This window comes from Paramisgurnus dabryanus, chromosome 12 (assembly GCF_030506205.2).
Source record: "Paramisgurnus dabryanus chromosome 12, PD_genome_1.1, whole genome shotgun sequence".
Lineage (NCBI taxonomy): Eukaryota > Metazoa > Chordata > Actinopteri > Cypriniformes > Cobitidae > Paramisgurnus > Paramisgurnus dabryanus.
Window position 1 is genome coordinate 31,916,086 of NC_133348.1, and position 20,032 is coordinate 31,936,117.

General features: G+C 35.1%; 2 protein-coding genes across 4 annotated transcripts; both read right to left on the reverse strand.

The window, feature by feature from the left end:
- Positions 1-2,176: 2,176 nt before the first annotated feature.
- Positions 2,177-10,303, reverse strand: ak7a (adenylate kinase 7a). 3 transcript variants are annotated; one of them, XM_065268783.2, is made up of 18 exons: positions 10,095-10,303; positions 9,861-10,016; positions 8,602-8,710; positions 8,119-8,213; positions 7,819-7,929; positions 7,207-7,290; positions 7,007-7,095; positions 6,824-6,914; positions 6,566-6,643; positions 6,338-6,487; positions 5,692-5,820; positions 4,749-4,854; positions 4,056-4,184; positions 3,890-3,955; positions 3,407-3,604; positions 3,068-3,288; positions 2,345-2,503; positions 2,177-2,258 (listed from the first exon to the last, which is right to left on the reverse strand). In XM_065268783.2, the coding sequence occupies exons 1-18, from the start codon at positions 10,164-10,166 to the stop codon at positions 2,223-2,225; spliced, it is 2,079 nt and encodes a 692-aa protein (XP_065124855.1). In that variant the 5' UTR covers positions 10,167-10,303; the 3' UTR covers positions 2,177-2,222. The 3 variants fall into 3 exon arrangements, with proteins under 3 accessions (XP_065124855.1, XP_065124856.1, XP_065124857.1); XM_065268784.2 differs by lacking the exon at positions 6,566-6,643; XM_065268785.2 differs by lacking the exon at positions 2,177-2,258 and having other exon boundaries at positions 2,357-2,498.
- A 207-nt stretch (positions 10,304-10,510) lies between these two features.
- galca (galactosylceramidase a) lies at positions 10,511-19,755 on the reverse strand. The gene is made up of 17 exons (XM_065268786.2): positions 19,561-19,755; positions 19,398-19,466; positions 19,234-19,297; positions 18,757-18,870; positions 18,507-18,646; positions 18,391-18,429; positions 18,179-18,306; positions 17,634-17,789; positions 17,421-17,545; positions 15,553-15,680; positions 15,347-15,436; positions 14,361-14,450; positions 12,876-13,020; positions 12,619-12,799; positions 12,051-12,214; positions 11,580-11,656; positions 10,511-11,496 (listed from the first exon to the last, which is right to left on the reverse strand). The coding sequence occupies exons 1-17, from the start codon at positions 19,687-19,689 to the stop codon at positions 11,353-11,355; spliced, it is 1,983 nt and encodes a 660-aa protein (XP_065124858.1). The 5' UTR covers positions 19,690-19,755; the 3' UTR covers positions 10,511-11,352.
- Positions 19,756-20,032: the final 277 nt, after the last annotated feature.

Here is a 20,032-nt window from a genome sequence, read left to right on the forward strand (position 1 = left end):
AGTAGGGCAGCCCTGGCTATTCTTATTTAAATGTATTTTTACAAATCGAAAAATATATAAAATGCAAAACTCCTGCTTGTGTCCGTTTTTAAGAATAATAAATCCAGTGAAGAAAGAAATACAGTTAAAGTACAAATGCAGTGATTTACTACAGCGTTAAAATTATATAGAAAATGTATAAGGTATGAAACTTAACAGTTTAAACGGTAGTAAATAACAGACTTCATATGAATAATGAAGATAAATAAATTGATGGCAGTAGATATATCAAAAGGGAATCCATTCGAAAATTAATCATGGTTTTACTACAGATAAAAAATGGTTACTGTAGTAAAAAAAGGGAATTTTTTAATATAGGTATATTTACTAACTGACCACAGATTTGAAGTTTATTCGTCTATATTCTCAACTAAACAGCTCTTAAAACATTTTTTTGACACTGAAAGAGTAATATAATAAAGAGTTTTTCATTTACTGTGGTAAAAAAAGTGGAACTCTCTACTGGTTGAGCTTAAAACATGTCCCAATTATTATACTTTCTCACATGGGTTAAAACAATGGCTATTGAGCAAACAGACATGTCAACATTAACATTATTGTTAATAATACTTTTTACTAAATAAGAGCAGGACTCAGGGTTTATCTTGTTAGATTTTTTTAGAAGTCATTTGGTGTGATTAATCTTTCTAACAATGTTAATGAAATAGTATATGTGTAATTTTAAGTGAGGACAAATATTTATTATAATGGTCATTTAACTTTTTTTCTAGTGACTATAGAAATGGATGAACTGAAATAATACGTTCAATTACATTTAGGGGCAGTTTCCCGGACAGGGATTAGACTAGTCCTAGACTTAAACACTTTTAAGAGCTCTCCAAACTGAAAACAACTTGCACTGACATATCTTAAAATACCTCAGTGCCCTTTGTTTTACCTCAAAATGTACATAGGTAATGTTTTTAGAAAGGCATGTTTGTTAAAACTAGTTATATTTCCTAATTAAACTAAGGCCTAGTCCCGGATTAAGCCAATCCTGGTCCAGGAAACCGCCCCTTACTGTTTTATTCATTGTTAACTCCACATTTTAGTGTTTAATGTAATCGATGGATTTAATATTGTGTGTTTTTAGTGGGGAGTTTTTATTGATTAAATTAATTGATGAATTGTTGTTATTGTTGAACTGAAGTGCTTTTTGAATTGTTTTTATAAAATTTGTGTATGTTAGACTTTTTAGAGAAAATGTTTATCTAGTCTGCCCAAGGACTACAGATGGAAATTAGCTAGTAGCTTAATCTGGTGCAGAGCATCTTCTCTCTATTTGAGATTAATGTTAGTCTGTGCATTGTCCTTGACAAATAAATGAATAAAAATAATAATAATAATTTGAATATTGTGAAGGTTTTAAGCTCCATTGCCGTTGACGCAAAATGCATTCTGGGAAACTTGGCTATCATAGGTCCACACAAGTCACCTCCTGATGCATCCTTGATAAAATGGGCAGATCAAAAACACATCTGGGGATGTTATGTGAACATTTTTTATTTTCACTTGTATGTCACCACAGGAAAAAAAAAGGCAATCGCTACTTCTGTTTCATGGCGACTTTAAAGTGTAAATGTGACCCTGAACCACAAAACCAATCATAACAAGGATACATTTTTTAAAACTGAAATTTGAATAAATAAGAAGCTGAATAAATAAGCTTTCCATTAATTGTTAGTATAAGACAATATTTGGCCAATATACAACTAAAATCTGAGGTTGCAAAACAAATCCAAAATATTGTGAAAATTGCCTTTTAAGTGGTCCAAATGAAGTCCTTAACTACACATAAATTTACAAAATATCTTCTTGGAAAATGATCTTTACTTAATATCCTAATGATATCTGCCATTAAATAAAGATAATTTTGACTGTAAATGTATTTTTGGCTATTGTTACAAAAATACCCATGCGACATTGACTGGTTTTGTGGTCCAACGTCACAAATATGACATCAGCCGCTGAAGTTCATATTCTGCGATTGTACATCATTTTAAACCTTTTTGTTATAAGTATTGTTAATTTAGGTGGGTATGAAAATTTACTTTAACTGGCTTTTTCCTTTTATGCATTTCAAGTATGAAACAATTAGGCAGTACAAAAAGACAAGAAAACAGACTTTTATTAACTTTCCTTCATATAAGTTTATTTAGGTTTTATTTCAAAAGCAGAGCAAGCTAATCCTCCGAGTTATTCCTGAAGAGATATTCAGCCTGAAACAGAAAAAGCACATGACACCAGATGATCCAAATCATTTAGTAATACAAAACGCAAGATATGAATATAAGACAAGTGTTACCAAAAACTCCACAGGGTCATCAGGCTTGACCTTACAGCACTCTACCAGTCCTTGTGTGACAGTGGGCATGACATATTTCATGAGGTAGTGCCTCGTGGGAACAGATTGTGCCTCTAACATCTCGCGTTCCTGCTTCTTCACCTCAGTGACGTTCCTGTTCTACACATACACGACAACAACGCATGTAATGAATGCATTGACCTTAATAATTTCTCTGTAGTAGCAGTAGTTGTCAAGTAGTGAATGCTGTATTCTGATTGATTAAGAAATGTCCCATGGGTGTTGATTATTTTTCTGTAAACTGCACACCTAACCTTTTAAATGTGTTAAAAATAGGCACCAGTGCAATGTTTGATAAGCGGAATAATCGACTCCGCTCCTTTGAATTATTCGAAAATATTGCACACCCGCGTTACCACTTGGGTCAGAAGCCTGACCTCTGACCCAACATTACAAAAACCATAATTTCACATCAAAGAACATTTATTAAATGTACAGTAGGTTCGTTTTTGATTGATGGATGTGGTTTTGGAGCTTTAAAAATGGGGCACTATCCAAAGCCATTATAAAGCTGAAAATAGCCAAGATATGATTTATTATAACTCTGACTGTGTTTGGCTGAAAAACGAAAGTCATATACACCTAGGATGGCTTAAGGGTGATTAAAATATGGGCTAATTGTTCATTTTGGGGTGAGCTATTCCTTTAAATGACACAACTTACCCATTCCTCCAAAAGAGCAGTCATTTTGGCATTGTCCTCTATTTCCCTGAGTTCCTTCTCAACTTGTTCCTGTTTGAGCTGCTGATAAGACATCTCCTCCTTCCTCTTCCTCTCTTCCTCCTTTTCCTCTGGAGTCAGACTGTAGTTCAATGGCCGTCCCACCACCTTAATTATCTTCTCCACCACAAGCACATTCTCAGAGTCATCAACACTGTCAATCACTAAAAACAACAGCAGCAAATACTATAATAAACAACACTGCTTCCTAACAGTCCACAGTTTCATGTGGCATTTCCTTATTTGACCACATAAATAAATGTATTGTTTTCTGTCCCTAACCGATGTGTTCAGGGTGAATTTCAAGCTCATCGAAATAGTCGAGCACAGACTCGTCTTCTTTAAAAGCCTCTCTGAATTGTGCAAGGCTCTCAGTGAACTCATCTTCAGTGTAGTGCTTCTCCTCTGCCACGGTCTGTGGAAGATTTCGAACACGCTCCTTAAGAAACTCATCTGTGGCATCAAGTGAAAAGATGAACTCTGTTGGGGAACAGGCCAAAGGTTGGTAATGTCTTTATGAAACAGCGTGCACAACCCATTTTACTTTAACTCTTTGTGATGTATTTCTAAGTTAAGCAGGATACTGAATGAGCAAGATGCAGAATGGGTCTTTACTGCACATCAATGGCGCATCTTTAAAATTATGACTAACATTTCGAATTTAAATTGGACACATTTGACCAATACCAACCATATCTTAAACTATGCATGTCTATGCTCAAGATAAAATTAAACAACTGACACATGTCTGCTTATGTGACCAACCTGGAATCAACACCTCACTATAATTGGGTATTGCTAAGCTGGTATCTTCTGCCTCTATGTTTTCATCTGTAAAACAACAACAACAAAATAATAATAATAAATTACAGCTAATAAAAAAAGTGTATTTCCATTGTGTTTTATTTAGCTAAAGAGGGATTTTGCAGACCATAGAAAAGATCTTGAGCTTGTTTATAGGTGTCTGGGTAGCCATCCAGAACAAATCCTTTATTTCTGCAAGGCATTGAGTTTAGCTTTTCTCTTATGATATTTATCACATGTTGCTCATCTAATTGGCCTGTAAGAAAACATTACACAAATTCTGAATAAACACTGGTGGTGGTATTCAATTTATTACACATTATTTGTGCTCTCTTATATCTGCATACACTGACACATTTTAAACAACAAGACAACAGCATAGAGGGGTGTCAAACATACGAAACGGCACACAAAGGTGTCCAATCTGGCCTGCATGATGATTTATACAGTTTATTAAATATTACATACATATTTTAAAATCCCTTTCAGGCGGGAAACAGCAGTCATGGGTGTTTACTTTGTTTTCAATAGGAGGGCAGCAAAACACGGAGCGTAGATCCAAAAATCCCTTGCGGCAGGTGCAAAGAAAAACGGCAGCCGCACAGCGATTCTGCCGCTTGTCGCGTATTGTGTATAAAAACGCCCATGAATCAGTTTCTGCCATGCGATGAATTGCAGTGGGTTCTAGTTTTGAAAAGAGTTTCTATTAAATGTCATGGCTGATCTGGAGTCACACACAGAGATCCAGCCCTCTAAAATGAGTTTGACACCCCTGGTATAGACAAGACATACTGTATATCCAGCTTCATTCAAAGCATACCGTCATTGTGAAGCATGTTGTTCTGAAGAGTTTCAAGCTGTTCTTGAGCACCATTGAGCATTTCCTCATTCTCACTAGTTTTCTCATTTTCTTTAAGCAGTTCCTCCTAAACACATATGGTTATATTAAATACACACACAGACACACACACACAAAATATGCCCAGCTTATTTACCATTAATGTTGTTCATTTTGTTTCACAGAGCGACTGTTTTATTCCATAAGACCTTACTTCATAAATCATCAGAAGATGCATGCATGTAATCATTTTGATGCCTGTTTTTTGTTACAGTTTATGTTGCCTGTATCTGCATTTCCAACTCTGAAGTTACTTTTGTAATGCTGCTTAAAAAAATGCCACCTGTTATAATAATTCTGCTTTTGAAAACACTGACATTAACGTGTACCTAATATGTGTACTTACTCCTTTTTTAATCTTCATCAAACTAAAGCAGTCTCATTAGACATTTTTTATTCTCTTGTTAATGTGATGTCACACTGATAAAGCCCCGCCCATGGTCAATGACTGACAGTCCTGCATTACCATAGGTTCCACTCTCAGCGAGTTGTACACTGCCTGCCATGTCTCAATAGTGAGATACTATTGTCTCAGACTGTATTCACAGGAATCAGATCTTTTGGAACTAAATGTCTCATTGTCTCTTTTGGAGCTGTAGCTCATTTGCATTTAAAGGTACAGACACAAAAACATCAAATTATTGTTCCCACCCAAATAAGGTTATTTTAGACATGCTATAATAAATGATCTGTGGGGTATTTTGAGCTAAAACGTCACAGACACATTCTGGGCACACCTGAGACTTGTATTACATCTTGTAAAAATGGGCATAATAGGTGCCTATTAAAACAATAAAGTTTGGCTGTACTGTAAAATTACCTTTCAAAGTCACAAAATATAGTATCTGCTATATGCAGTTCTTACCAGCTCTCTGATTTTCTCATTGATGGCTTCCTTTACAGTAATATGTTGAAGTTTGTAGTATTTGCACAGTTTTGCTGCAATTGAGCTTTTCCCAACAGCAGGAGGCCCAAGAAGACAGATCTTTTTTGGCTAAATGCAAAACAAGAATAAAATGCTAAACATAAGCAACCTGAAAACAAGTTGCCTAAAACGACATACTTAATTTTCTGATGACTGTAATAAAATCCAAAGACACTATGGGCCAGATTTACTAAACGAGGCAAATTAACGTGAGAGCGCAATTCCAAAAAAGCGCAGATGGGAGTGGTAAAATCTGTGGGTTATTTATTAAAAAAGCACAAATTAAATAACAAATGCGCAACAGGTGATTTTAATAATGACCAACACAATCTACTTAGAGCAGCGCAAATTAGTTAAGGGACGCAAATAAGAACTAATTTGCTGATGAGATACACTTGAATTCAGCACCATGGACATCCCATCTGAAAATTTGAGGTGTGTAATCCCATAGTACACGGAAAAGAACTGGAGTACAAACAATAAAGGTTTACAAGAGTTGTTATTTATTGCCAAAATGATGGTTTGCACTGGCGCAAGGTGTTAGTAAATCTGGCCCCATATTACTAATATACACTTGATTGCTCACCAGCAGTTGCCTTGTCCTTTTGTATTCCTCCACCACAGTCAAAATGTTATCAACTATTCCAGTTTCACATTCCCAACTGAGGTTAAATCTCTCCTTTAGGAAAGCAGACTCGGCTCGAAGGTTCACGCTAAGGTTATGCAGGTCATTTTCCTGAAATAAATATGTGTATCATGTTATAGAAAAATGTCATATTTATACCATAAAAAACATGTTAGGCTAAAACTACACCGTGATTTCTTTCGTGGCACATGCATCCTCTTTAGGGACTTTTTCTATTTTTCCAGTACCCAGAGCAGATGCAATGGCCTAAGGATACAGAAAGCCATTTCAGATTTTATGTATGTTCAGTACAAATAGGGTTACAGTCATACAGCTTAGCTCACAATTTTAAAGGGCTTTAAAAACTTTCACTAATCACTTATAAGAGGGCATATCAACTTATTATACGGACATAAAATGATAAAACGTGATAAAATGGTTATATACTTTCACAATGTCTTCAAAAGTGTCCCTGGACTCATCCACAGCAATGAAGTAGTATGTTTTCGGTCTGTGATCAATGATATTTTGTACCACCCTACAGAAACAAATAATGACACAATATAGAAAAATGAAACTTGAAGTTAAATCAATCTCCAACACAATGTGACATTTAATGTTTTCTCAAACCTTGAAAGGTCATGGATGTGAATTGTAGGAATAAAATTTGTGCCAGGCCCAAAAACTGGAATGCTGCTACGATTGCCGAGCCAAGCTTCCTAAGAAAAGAAAGTGAACAGGTTAGGTAACAAACTTGTTAATTAAACTGTTAATTGACCTAAATTTATATTAACAATTACAATCCTCTCAAACTAGAGTTATTTCAGTACTTTGAAGAAGAAGTGAAACACATTCTCGCCCATGCCATACTGCAGCCCCGCTGTTACAACATACGTAGCCAGCTTTGACTTTTTCTGAAAGACAAAACCAGAACAGTATACAACTTACATTAGGGTATTAAACATCTGCAGTAAACCAAATTTAAAATCTTAACATTGAAAATACAATTTAAAACTTGATGTAAACAAACAGCTTCTGGTTGATGTTAATTTGATACAAGCCAAATAAATAAAGCAATACAGGAAAGAATATCTTGAGGGGTTGAGACATGATGATGACAAAATTGTACTTTTCCTTTGAAACAAAACAACGTAAAAAAATATAAAGAAATGTTTAAGACATTGAGTTTACTAGGTTACCAATCCAAAATAAAAAATTTAAACTCATTTGTATGAAATGTCAGATTTCCATGCTTATTTTCAAACACACAAGATGCTCATAGTACCAAAGTTCTTCCAAAAATATTACTATAACTTATGTCGATAATATCATTTGAAATTGGAAAAACTTTGTACCAAATTAGAATAGGATCCAAAACAGATTTCAGATTTGTGCCCTACAATAAACATGAAATCTAGGCCTGGTTCTGAATTGATAGTTACAGTTTTTCCCAGTTTCAACACAAGTTTCTCTATGCTTGTGTGTTCTTTAAAGTTTGGATGTGGTCGTCTTCTCCTGTAGTCATCTTCTGTCAAAGCCAAGTCAGGATCGTCCTTAACATAAAATCACAAAACGTTTGTATATTATGTCCTTTGCAATGTAAAATACAGTCTATATTGTACATGAATACATCTTAATACACTTAGATTATACAGCAATATACATTTGTATAATAAGTTAATTATAATGTATAATATATGTATAATGAAACATCATTTAAGGCAAGGATTTTAGAGACTTACAGAATCAGCTGGTTTGGTCATTGCCCACGTCATGATTGTTGACAATAGGATGAATATTTTGCGGGTGCTGAAATGTTCGATTTCAGAGTGCAGAGCTACATTAAATGCAGTTAACACAAAAGAGTTAATACAAAAGTCGAATTTATAAGTATAAATAAAAAACAAATGTACATAAAGGAATTTTTTAGTAGTAGGTGTAGTAGGCTGGTTTGGGGGGGGGGGGGGGTTGGACACTTTTTAGCTGGTTAGGCTGGAAGACCAGCTGACCCACCAGCTTGTCCAAGCTAGAAACATGGCTGTCTGGCTGGTCTTTTCTGATTTATGATGGAAGTTGGTTTAAGGTGGTCCTCCCAGCCTGGCAAAACTAAACAGCTAAAAGGTGGGAAACTTACTGAGCTAACTTGTAGGATAAAGTATAATCTAAATGTGCCTCACTATATTTAAGATGCAGCCCAATGGTTGGGAAATTTCATAAGCTGTCACCTGAAATGGCCCATGTTGCCTCATCTATCAGATCAGGGTTTTCAGTGATATTATACACAATGACATCACACTGCATTAGACACTGCAGGAGGTCCTCTCGACTCAGAAACTGAAATGTAATGAAACATTTTTAAACACAAACTGTACCCATATACAAAAATACTATACAGGGTTCGCACACCTTAGTTAACTTCAAATTCAAGGACCTTTCAAGGACTTTTTCAGGTCCAATACCCTCAAATTCAAGGACTAAATGTGGGGACACATTTCAAGTGAAAGCAAGGTAACATCGTGTTACCTTTTAAGATACATTGTTTCAGTTCCCTTTTGAAGGAACTCGCGCTGCATCACTGCAGTAACACTTTGGGGACGCCTCCAGGGGTAAGTGCGTCTGAATGTGTATATCAAATTCAACCAATGGTGGTGAGGCTTAACGACAAAGACAGGGTGACGCAGGAGCCAGGAAGTATATGGCTATCTGAAATATTGCCAAAGACGGCGTTACAGGGACGCAGGAAGTATGGCAAGGGAGACGCAGCGTCTCGTTCCATTTTCAGGGAACAACAGTTACATATGTAACCCAAGATGTTTTCATGTGTTAAGACACAACTATGCAAAAAAGCATTTTGGTATGAATCAACATTCGCATACAGAAGAAGCTTTAAGCATTTAAAGCGAACAGTTTAGCATGTGTGCTTATAAAGTCTTGATTTTTATGATATTATCCTACACTACACAGGGAATAATATGGATTTTTTTCCAGAAAACTTCTTGCATAAAATAAATTAAAGCACTTTCAATGACCTGTATCTTTATATGTATTTTTCAAAAACTTCCCAGGGCTTTGAAATTTTTCGCCCAGATTCACAAGTTTTTAAGGATTTTAAGGACCTGTGGGAACCCTGACTATAGTTACCAACAGGGTACCGGTTTAAATTCACATAGGACCTGGTATAATACAGTATGTTCATTCAGAAGTGGGCTGCCTCTACCATCGGCCCAAATTATACTTTATAACCTAAGTGGGACCCCCATTAGCTCCTTTCACAGCAGCCCTGGTAGCTAAGCTCACCTGAACTTTCTGCATGTGGCACCACTGATACAGGAAATAATTTGCCCCAAATCGCTAATCAGGTAAGTTAGGTCAGTTATAAAAGATATAAAATCAGCTATGAAATAAAATTAAAATCACACTGGTTATTTGTTACATGTGTCACGACTGCACAGTTTTAAATAAGTCACGTTATGGATAAACTAACCGAATATTTTTCAGAGGCAAATCGAAGTTCATCTCCATCTTCATGACCAACAGTTCCGACAACGTTGAAAGTTGCGTCTTTTGAAGACTTTTGTTTGGGTTTCTCCTCATCATCTCCCTCATGCAGCGACTCCCCGACCACACACGAGGACAAGAACTGAACAAACCAACATGAAACATCAGCACTTGTGGTATTAACCATAGTTTCAGTCAGTGTATCTCTCTTTTTTTTTACCTGAGCGATATATTTGGATGAGTACGAGTCGATGTTGTTGATAAAGACCCGTTTAGTGCGCCGAGCGGCCATGTTTTAGTTTGGTTTGGTTGCTAAGACACGAGACACACGCACGTACTTTAAAATAATATTTCTGTTTTATTCATGCAAATATCGAGATGAACCCTTTTAATATTTGGACATAGTTTTAATTCTTGACATATACACCACAGACAAGTTTGGACGCAGTTTAATAGTGGTAAAATTGTACAATAAACATTCTTAAAACAAGATGTATATTCTTGTTGAGCAAAATTAAATAAGAAAAAAAGTCTAGTTTTGTCTAAGTCAATTTGTGATTAAAACAAGCAAAAAAATCAGCCAATAGGGTAAGAAAAAAATTCTAGAATGTAGTGTTAAGAAAATTGTTAACTTATCTTTTTTTTTTGTTGGTTTTAAGCACAAATTGACTTAAAATTTTATGGGTTTTTTTTTCTAGAAACTAGACGTTTTTTCTTAGGTATTTTTGCTCATCAAGAAAATGTATCTTGGTTTAAGAATGTTTAGATATTTGTACTAAAACCAATACAAAAATATTAAAAAAGAAAACCATGTTTTTGTGTGTGTGTGTATTGATAACTATTAGCAAAACCATGGTTTTATTACAGTAACCATGGTTTAACTGTTTTTTATTTATTTAACTGAAGTAAAACCATGGTTAATTGTCGTAAGGGAGGATAAAAAAAAAAATCACAAACATTAATTAAGAAAAAGATAGTTTTACTACAGTAAACATAGTTTAACTATGGTATTTGTAGTAAAACTATAGTATAACTAACTATAAAATTACCAATCCGCCACAAGCATAACACTGCAATTTTACTATAACAAAACCATGGTTAATTTTCTTTTTTTTTTTTTTGGTCTGTTGTTGCCTGCTTTTCTTTTCTTTTCCAATCTGGTTTAACTTAACCATTTACAAAAATAATAACTACATTTTTGCTTGTAAAGAAAATCTTTTAGATTCTTTCCAGTGTGTCCAAACACATAACTGATGGTGTATTCATCATACATAGTGACAACCACCCAGTTCATTTGCACAATACTTCCCATTTCACATTTATATTGCACAAAATAACTAAGATTTAAGATTCAACAATTGAAATCAAAAATACATCATTACAGCATTTAACAAAATAAAAATAAAAAACTTTAGGTGAATGGGTACAAAATACAGCAAGTGTGTAAAAATCATGTAAACATAATATCAGTGTGATCATTAATCTGCAAGTAATTTAAAATTATCAAATTGTGCATATTCAAATGATAGAGTTCCCAGTGCCGCCCAGCCTTTCTTGGGTTCTAGGACAACAGCATACTTCCACAGTGGGTAGCCATTTAGTTCCCCGAAGGCAAAATTTCCCTGTGACAAAAATATCCACAATTAGGAACAAATTATTGTGTGTTAAACTTCTACCATAAATAATAAAAAAACGCTGATGGTACCTTGACACTAAGTGTTAATGAATACCATACACCAGCCCTTGTTCCTGAAAGCCCTTCAGCAAGAACTCTCCGTCCACCTTTAATGTGGAAAAACATATTTTGCAAAATGTGTATATCATTTGTCCCAAATTAAATCCTAAATATTTTCTATATGATATTCCAGTAATTAAAGATAAATTAGGGTGACCATAGGTGCCATTCTTCCCGGACGCATCCCGTCCAGGATTTCGGTGCGTCTTCCGGAAGTCATATTTGTTGATCGCATACGCCATTAAGTTAAAAACATAAGATATATAATCGTAGTTTCATTCTTACCTTAAAATGTAACGGTTGCTTTTCTGTAATAATAATAATAATCCTCTATGACGTATGCGGTCGACAAATACGACTTCCGGAAGACGAACACAAAATCCTGGACGGGATGCGTCCGGGAAGAATGGCACGTATGGTCACCCTAAGATAAATGGTTACCTATGTCATTCGACACTTTAAAAGTCCCATTTGCATAAAGCCAATAAAAGACACCCTTTGCTTTTCGGATGGATTCTCCTCCTTGATCAATTCTGGCAGCCAGGAACACTCCTCCGGTGTTGGGAGTTTCAATGAGCACATCACACGACACAGTGAGGTCTTTCCTGTAAAAAATGCTAACAGTAAAACACCTGTGCATAGAAATATCCATTGCAACTAAATCCCTCAGTTGTTGTATATACTGTACAATATACTACCATGATATATTGTCTTCTAAAGCATCAAGGCTAGATACGAGCTTTTAGATGAAATGATCTGATAATTTCTTACCCCATCCATTTCCCCTAGGTGCCATCAATTCGATCATCTTTCTAATTATTTTCGCTAATATAGATGATATGAAAAAGCATTTTATTTGAATAATATTTTGGTCATACCACCAAACCCTACAGCATGAACAGCATGTTATAACAATACATTTCCTTGCATGAAGGAAATAAGGAAATAATAAATCATATCAAAACTGGATCCCCATAATGTCAGTGTCATGTAGAGATGACAAACATACCAGTTGTAGTCCCCGATGATGCTGATGGTCTGGTCTGCATCTCGTCCCCAGGTGACCGGTCGCTCTGTGATCACCTGTCGTAAGGTGAAAGCATGTGGCCCTGTATCCGTCAGGTTTCTGAAGTACTCAAACACGCCGGTTTGATCGGCAAAATATGGTGCCTCAGAGAACGGAGGGTTTTCTTTAGAGATATTTATATTCTGTTAGAAATGCTGATCATATTAATGCATCTAATACTAAAGTGTTAAAGCCCTTACCGACAGTGAAATCATCAGAGTAGTTCTTTGGAAATGAACAGGATTCAGGGGGATCTGCGTAGAAGCCTTTCTCTCCAGTAGTGAGAGATGTGATTGTGTAAACTTCATCAACTTTTAGTTTAAGGGTAAATGAACCATCATAGACCTGTATAAAAATTAATTAAAAGCATACAATTAATGGGGGTCATTGTATGGGGTTGTTTTCTAGGTCAAGTCAAAATAGCTTGCCACAAAATCTCTATCATATTCCTGTTCTTAGAGGTGTATTTTTTAATTATATATTAGATTACATTCAACGTAATTGTTATTGTGCAGATTACAAGTACAGGGCCAATATTTCATTGCATATGCAGTTAGCATCTAACCAGTGAAGTGCAAATAGCAATATTATTTAAAGGTGCCAAAGAATGCATTGAAATAATCTTTTAAATTGTTTTCTGATATCTACATAGTAGGTATGTGGCTTTATTAAGGGCAAAAATTATCCAGAGACTGTTTTACATGTCCATTTACAACCCTAGGATTTGTCCTTAGAATTAAACACTGCAAAAAATGACTTTCTTACTTAGTATTTATGTCTTGTTTTCAGTAAAAAAAAAATATCTAAAGATTCTTAAATTAAGATGTATTTTCTTGATGAGCAAATTGACATAGGAAAACATAAACTTCAAGTAAATGAGTGCTTAAAACAAGCAATAAAATCTGCCAATGGAATTTTCTTCAAGAAAACTTTCTTATTCCATTGGCAGTTTTTTTTGTGCTTGTTTTAAGCACGAATTCACTCAATTTTTATATATTTTTTGTCTAAAAACAAGACTTATTTTATTAGGTCAATTTGTTCATCAAGAAAATACATCTTAATTTAAGCATTTTTAGATATTTTTATTGAAAACAAGACAAAAATACTAAGTAAGAAAGTCTTTTTTTTGCAGGGAATGATCTATTATTACCTTATTTGAAAAGGTCATGAATAATAATGTTGAGCTGTGCTCTGATTGGCTGTTTCTCAGAGCAGTAGCTCTGTGTGTGTGTGTGTGTGTGTGTGTGTGTAAACAGATCTTATGTTTGTGTCTGTATCAGACAAAGATGCAGATTTTGAAGAATGATCAATTATTTGGAGATTGTTAATAGACATTTCTGAGTGGTAAGTTTGTTTTTCATATGGACCTTCAAAACGTTAACTGTAAATTCAATAGTAGAACTTCAGCCTAAACGCTAGCATATAGCATTAACTAGCATATAACACTTACTCAGCAGTCACAACTTTGTTTTTAGCATTGTAACAACATTGTAATTATTTTAATGTGTAATTTAATGTTGGGGCATACATCACGAGTTTGTTAAACTAGTTATTTTTCCTAATTAAACTAAGGCCTAGTCCTGGCTTAAGCTAATTTTATTAATTATATTACATGACAATTTTATTAAACTTAAGGTCTAAGAACATGTAGAAATTCTTTTCATGACAAACTTGCTAAAATTTACCTTAATAGGACTTTTCTTTCTAAAAAGTATATTTTTCTTGGTCTCAAAATCCAACTTTGAATACCACACTTGCAGTTCAGTTAAATGTGCCTGAGAAAAGAACAACAACATTACATTATAAATATATAAAACATCACATATATGTAAGGAATAATTAACAGGCAGTTCAATTTTTTGAAAATAATGCACCCCTGAGGTGGTAATGCAGCCACAACGATACCAATATGTTACACTGTGGGTGTGCATTATTTTAGAATTATACCACGGGTCTGTTGAATGCTGTATTCTGATTGGCTGAGAAATGTTCAGTGGGTATGCATACATTTCTGATAACCGCACACCTAACTTGTCAAATGTCTTAAAAATAGGCACCAGAGCAATGTTTGTGGTAACCGTGGTATAAGAGGAATAATTGACTCTGGTTCTTTGAATTTGAAAAATATTTGAAAATAATGCACACCCACGGTGTAACAGTACTTCGCATTGTGCCGCATTGGGTGTACATTATTTCTTATAAAATTAAATGGCCCGTCGTCAATTATTCCTTACTTATTTAATGACTCGGTGTTAATAATTCCACTTATACCACGTTTACCCCACCATAAGACATTGTTCAGGTGTTTTATTTGAAGACATTTAACAGGTTTTGTCCTTAAAATGCTATTATGAGTTGGACTATTTTCTAACGCATAACATCTAAAGCCTGAACAAGCAGGCAGAATTCATTCTCCTCTCTTTATAATTATTTTATTCATAATTTTCACTACCAAACATACATTTATGCATTATTTGTTGAAATAAAATAAATCTGTTATTTCAGTTAAATCTGGTGTAGTGATATTAAACTGTGATGCAGTTGAGAGACCTGGAACTACTTACTGAAAAATAATGCACACCTGTAGAAAGTTTCTCAGCCAATCAGAATGAAGCATTCAACAGTCCCGTGGTATAATATACATTATAAAATCAGAGAGAGCTTCACTTACAAAAGAAGCTTTAAGCTGAAAAGTGACTTTTTGTGCAGAGACATTAAACTCCGGTAGAGGAGGTCGGATGCACTCAGAGTGATCGTGTGTCTATAAAGAAAGAAGGAAGGCGTGTTCAAAGTGTACATGGAGTTCAAAACAAATGATTCACTAAAACTTGTGACCTTCACAAGACCAAAAAAATAAATAAATGACCAACCACCCACCATAGTTTCAATCACAATAGTAAGATTCCCTTTGAGGTCTGTTAAGGCCACATAACTTCCTCCATGGGTGAGATTGCCCAAAGTCTGCAGATAAAACCAGCCTGGTTGTGCAAACTGCGTTGTGTGTGCTACAGGATAAAGCAACAGCGTTCTTTAAAAAAATACCCTCAACATGTTAGAAAGACATAACACATTAACTATTCCCTAGTATTCTAGATTGTTTTGGAAATGACTTACAGGAAAAGTTCACCAATCAAGTATATATATTCAGTGGAACATAAATGAAAGCAGACAATGCCAAGTGGCTGAAAAGTTAAAAGCCCAAAGATTATGATTCAAGAAATTTATGTGACTTCTGCGCTAATTTTGATAGCCTTTCAATAAGATTAAGGAGCTTCAGCACAAATGATTACAAAAGAAAAATGACCTAAATCTGTCACAAAAACTCTTCCTTTTTTTTAAATGTTTTTTTTTTTTTTTTTTTTTTATACGCACGTATTGCCGCTTGAAAAGTTGAGAAATGTTCAACTTCTGCCGCGAGCAACGGCACTGACGCGGCAACGACGGATCCACAATTCAGTTCGCCAACGCTTGACGTCACCCATTAAAAGTGAATGAGAAGCATAAACGCTTACGCCCCGTGTGAATGTACCGTAAGTGAGGAGGTCGGACAATACGTAAAGTTGTAAAAAACGATCTTTACTCAATTTGAGCTATTTACATAAATATTGAGACTACAAGCTAAAAGCTAAATTGAGGGTAAATTGAGCCAGCAAATTGAGCTTATTTGTGTCTGAATGATACGCTTTATTTGCTGGCTCAATATAGCTAGCTTGTAGTCTCAATGTGTATGTTTATAAATAGCTAAAATTAAAATTTTACTAGTGCAAGCTCCTGGTTAACGCAGCACAAATATCCGCAAAAGTTCAAATTTTGCAATTCATATGTGCGTCAAACGGACAAAACACGTTATTCGCGCAAACGCGAAGCAGGATATCTATCCTGCATTACACGCAGTTCACGTGCAAATAACGCGTATGTCCTGATGCGTATTTCACACGCAAATGAAGCACATTTAACACGCAAATGACGCACATTTCACATGCAAATGACGCACATTTCACGCGCAAATTAGATGATTTATTCGCTTCATTCGTGTCTGGTGTGAACGCACAGTTAGGGTACAAATAGCAGAAAAATTAAGAATCAAAGTAGCGCAGACTGTGAGCTTGGCTCACATTGCTTGTGTGTCGGCTGTGTCTGGGTTCAAAGTTTCCCTGGCACACCAAACGGACAGCAGTCATGTGACCAGCAGGTGCCAGTAGTTGGTATTCATTACTCAAAACAGGAAACAAAAACAGCTAGTGACTACAGAGCTACAAAACATAAATAAATCATCATCTGTTCCTAGTTTTACACAAATCTCGCTAACTACAGATGGATTTGCGATATATTCGTAATGTCTTATGAGCCATATCTTTTTAAAATATTCACGTATTAGAATGAGAGATGAGATTAACAAATCGGCCAAGGTAAAGGTTACTTACTTTAGCTAACGGTGCGTAACATACCGAAAAACCAAGTTAGACGGCTTTTGAAACCTGCTTAAAATCCGTCTGATGGTTTGTTGTGTACCTAGCTTAATAATGTTTCTACACCAGATACAAACGGCAAGATAAAAGAACTCACTGCTACCATCCAGTGTAGACACGGTGTGATGCTTTCACTGTACAGAACAGAAATTTGCACCATTTTTTTTTAACCGCACAGGACTGAGTAAACGTTGACAGAATTATTAATTTGATCAAATATACCTTTAAAATAAAGAATATAATGAATTGAATGCAAACAGTTTATAAACATGTTACCAGTTATCCATATTGGAGAATCCACTACATAATGTCCACTCCAAGGCTCTTCGGCCGTCATCAACCCGTCTCCACCAAAAGACAGATCCTCGTAGTAACTTGCTATCAGATTCCAGGATATGGTCCTAACATGAAAAAGTGTTACTATGTTATGTTAACATCGACATGGGACATGCTACTGCAAAGTTACAAACGTGTAAAAAAACTGCTCACGAAGTCATTCTGCCGTTAACGTAGTTCTGGTTTAAAATGCGAGCCCAGCATCCAGCACCTATTTCATTATTAAACGTGCTGTAATCTTCAGAGGACCAAAGTTTCTTCTGAGTCCACAGGGCGTCCTTTACTGTGTTGGTGCCTGGGTAGTGAACACTGCAATAAAGGAGAAAAGCTCTTTTGTTGTGGTTTGCAGAAGATTGAATTTTCAGGAAGTAATTTAAACAATATTGGCAACATTTTTTACTTCTGAAAATGGCATCATTATTTTTTTTCTCTCTGCCTTCATAAAAGTACATTAATAAAAGCACCTTTACAACAAATGTACATTGGAGATTTTACCGTGTGTGTGAAACTTTTTAAATGAAAAATAAAAAGGCACAGTATAAAATACATGTTTATGTTATTATACATTTTATATTAATATGAATTATTATTATAATTATTGAATGATTTATTGTATTTAATAATGACCGGGCCTTTCTGAACGATGAGCTTTATACAAAATCAACTTTTTTAAAAGGCTTGTGTATATATTCGCTCACCCTATCACCTCAACAGCATCATTCAGATATGGATCTTTGGCCATGAGTGAAGCAATATTCCAGTCCCCATCTGCAGCAATGATTCCAACATCTGTCAAATTATTTTGGTCCAAAGTGTTTCGCAGAATCTGGTTCAATGACAAACATATCCGTTATATTTATAGATCAAACTGTTGGCTTTAAGGTGAAATCCTAAATTGTTACTTTCTTACCTTGATATACGTTGCATCAAAACTTTTTTCATTCCATATCTTAAAAATGGGAAGTTCACAAAAACAGCTGTTAGTAAGCAGATCATTGACAGCACAATAAGTTTGTGCACACATACCCCAACGTAGTCGATGTGCAGGTTATGATGCTGCTTTGCTCCAGTAATCCAGGAAACAACATATTTAGCAGTCATTTTTGGGAAAAAGTATGGCCATTGCGTGCCCTGACCAATCCATCCTGGAAACGCCCAGGGAAGACCTTTGAAACCAAACCATTTAGTTTATTATTATGTTCAATACAACACTGATCTCTACATTGATCATACCCATTATAGTAGTTTACAGAATGCAAATTCATAGCTTGTTTACCGATCAGTTTTATGTCTGGATTTCTCTTCTTGGCTTCTTTCATAAGCCACCACTCATATCCACGGAAGAAATCCACATCATCTTCACTGTGCATATGAGAGGGCTCTGTCCCATCTGTCACACAGTAAAATCAAACCATTTGTTAATATAACACCAAACTGGTCCAGTTTGGTAAATTCACCATTTAAAGTTGACATTTCACAAGACTTTTTTTAAGTATAAAATAAAACTTTGGTGTCCCCAGAGTACATATGTGAAGGTTTAGCTCAAAATAACATATAGATTATTAAAATACAACATGTCACTTTGTAGGTGTGAGCAAAAATGTGATGTTTTTGGGTGTGTCCTTTAAACGCATACGTTTGAAAAACTAATTATTATGTGTTAACTTACAGAAGGGATGAGAGTATATTTAGCATTTCAATATCACAAAAGCACTCCTGGTTAGATTTAGAAAAAATTGATTATTTGTATTACCGGTGGTTTGGGCATCCCCTCCTATTTCAACCTTCAGGATATGCAGTGAAGCCCCAAAACTTGGCTGAAGGAAACCAAAAGCACAATAACTCAGCCACTTAACTTACTCAACATCATGTGATATGGGACACGCATCTGTAGTTCATGTAACAGTGACCCAGTACCTTAAACAAGAAATCCAGTATTTGTCCTCGATACGGTTCTTCATAGTTTACCAAAAGTCTCGAGGTGGCCTGTGAACAAAACAAAACCACAAACACTGACACAAGCTCGAACAGTAAACTGACAGTGTGCATAGTTCCGTTAAGTTATCATAGTTTACCCTACCCCTCCTCCGCTTAATCCACCTATCCCATCAAACTCTCTTCCTAATCCAACGCGATCGTCTATAACATAAAAATTAGCAGAAGATTTGAGGATGAATGAGATTACGAACAGCAGACTGTGTGCGAGCATGATCCAGTTTGTTTATATGAATGAGGAAAAGTTTCACATGATGAATTTATGACTTACTGTACAGCTACTTCCGTGTCACGTGATATATTTGTAAAAAATATAGAATAATTATTTTATAATTTTTCCTTATTTATATATCATTAATCAATTTTTATGTTTTGATAATTGAGTTGTATTGTTTATTTATTACAATTTGACTGAAATTATTTAATTCAAACCAAGTACGTTACAGCTTTTTTATTGGAAAATAAATCTTTCAAAATTCAATTTACAAAGAACAACTTAACAACTTTCTATATTCGATAAAATAAAATAATATAAATGAATGTATTTTTTGTGTAAT

Bases quoted from the DNA above. Each gene is read 5' to 3' on its own strand.
- ak7a (XM_065268783.2), bottom strand. From the start codon at position 10,166: ATGGCCGCTCGGCGCACTAAACGGGTCTTTATCAACAACATCGACTCG. The intron at 7,291-7,818 runs GTAACTATCAAT...TTTGTCTTTCAG, and splicing joins TGTTGAAACTGGGAAAAACT to AAAAAGTCAAAGCTGGCTAC. The intron at 3,605-3,889 runs GTTGGTCACATA...GTTCCCCAACAG, and splicing joins TAGTGAGGTGTTGATTCCAG to AGTTCATCTTTTCACTTGAT.
- galca (XM_065268786.2), bottom strand. From the start codon at position 19,689: ATGCTCGCACACAGTCTGCTGTTCGTAATCTCATTCATCCTCAAATCT. The intron at 18,647-18,756 runs GTAAACAAGCTA...TTGGTTTCAAAG, and splicing joins TCCAGACATAAAACTGATCG to GTCTTCCCTGGGCGTTTCCA. The intron at 13,021-14,360 runs GTAAATTTTAGC...ATTTTTATACAG, and splicing joins GAAAGAAAAGTCCTATTAAG to GTCTATGATGGTTCATTTAC.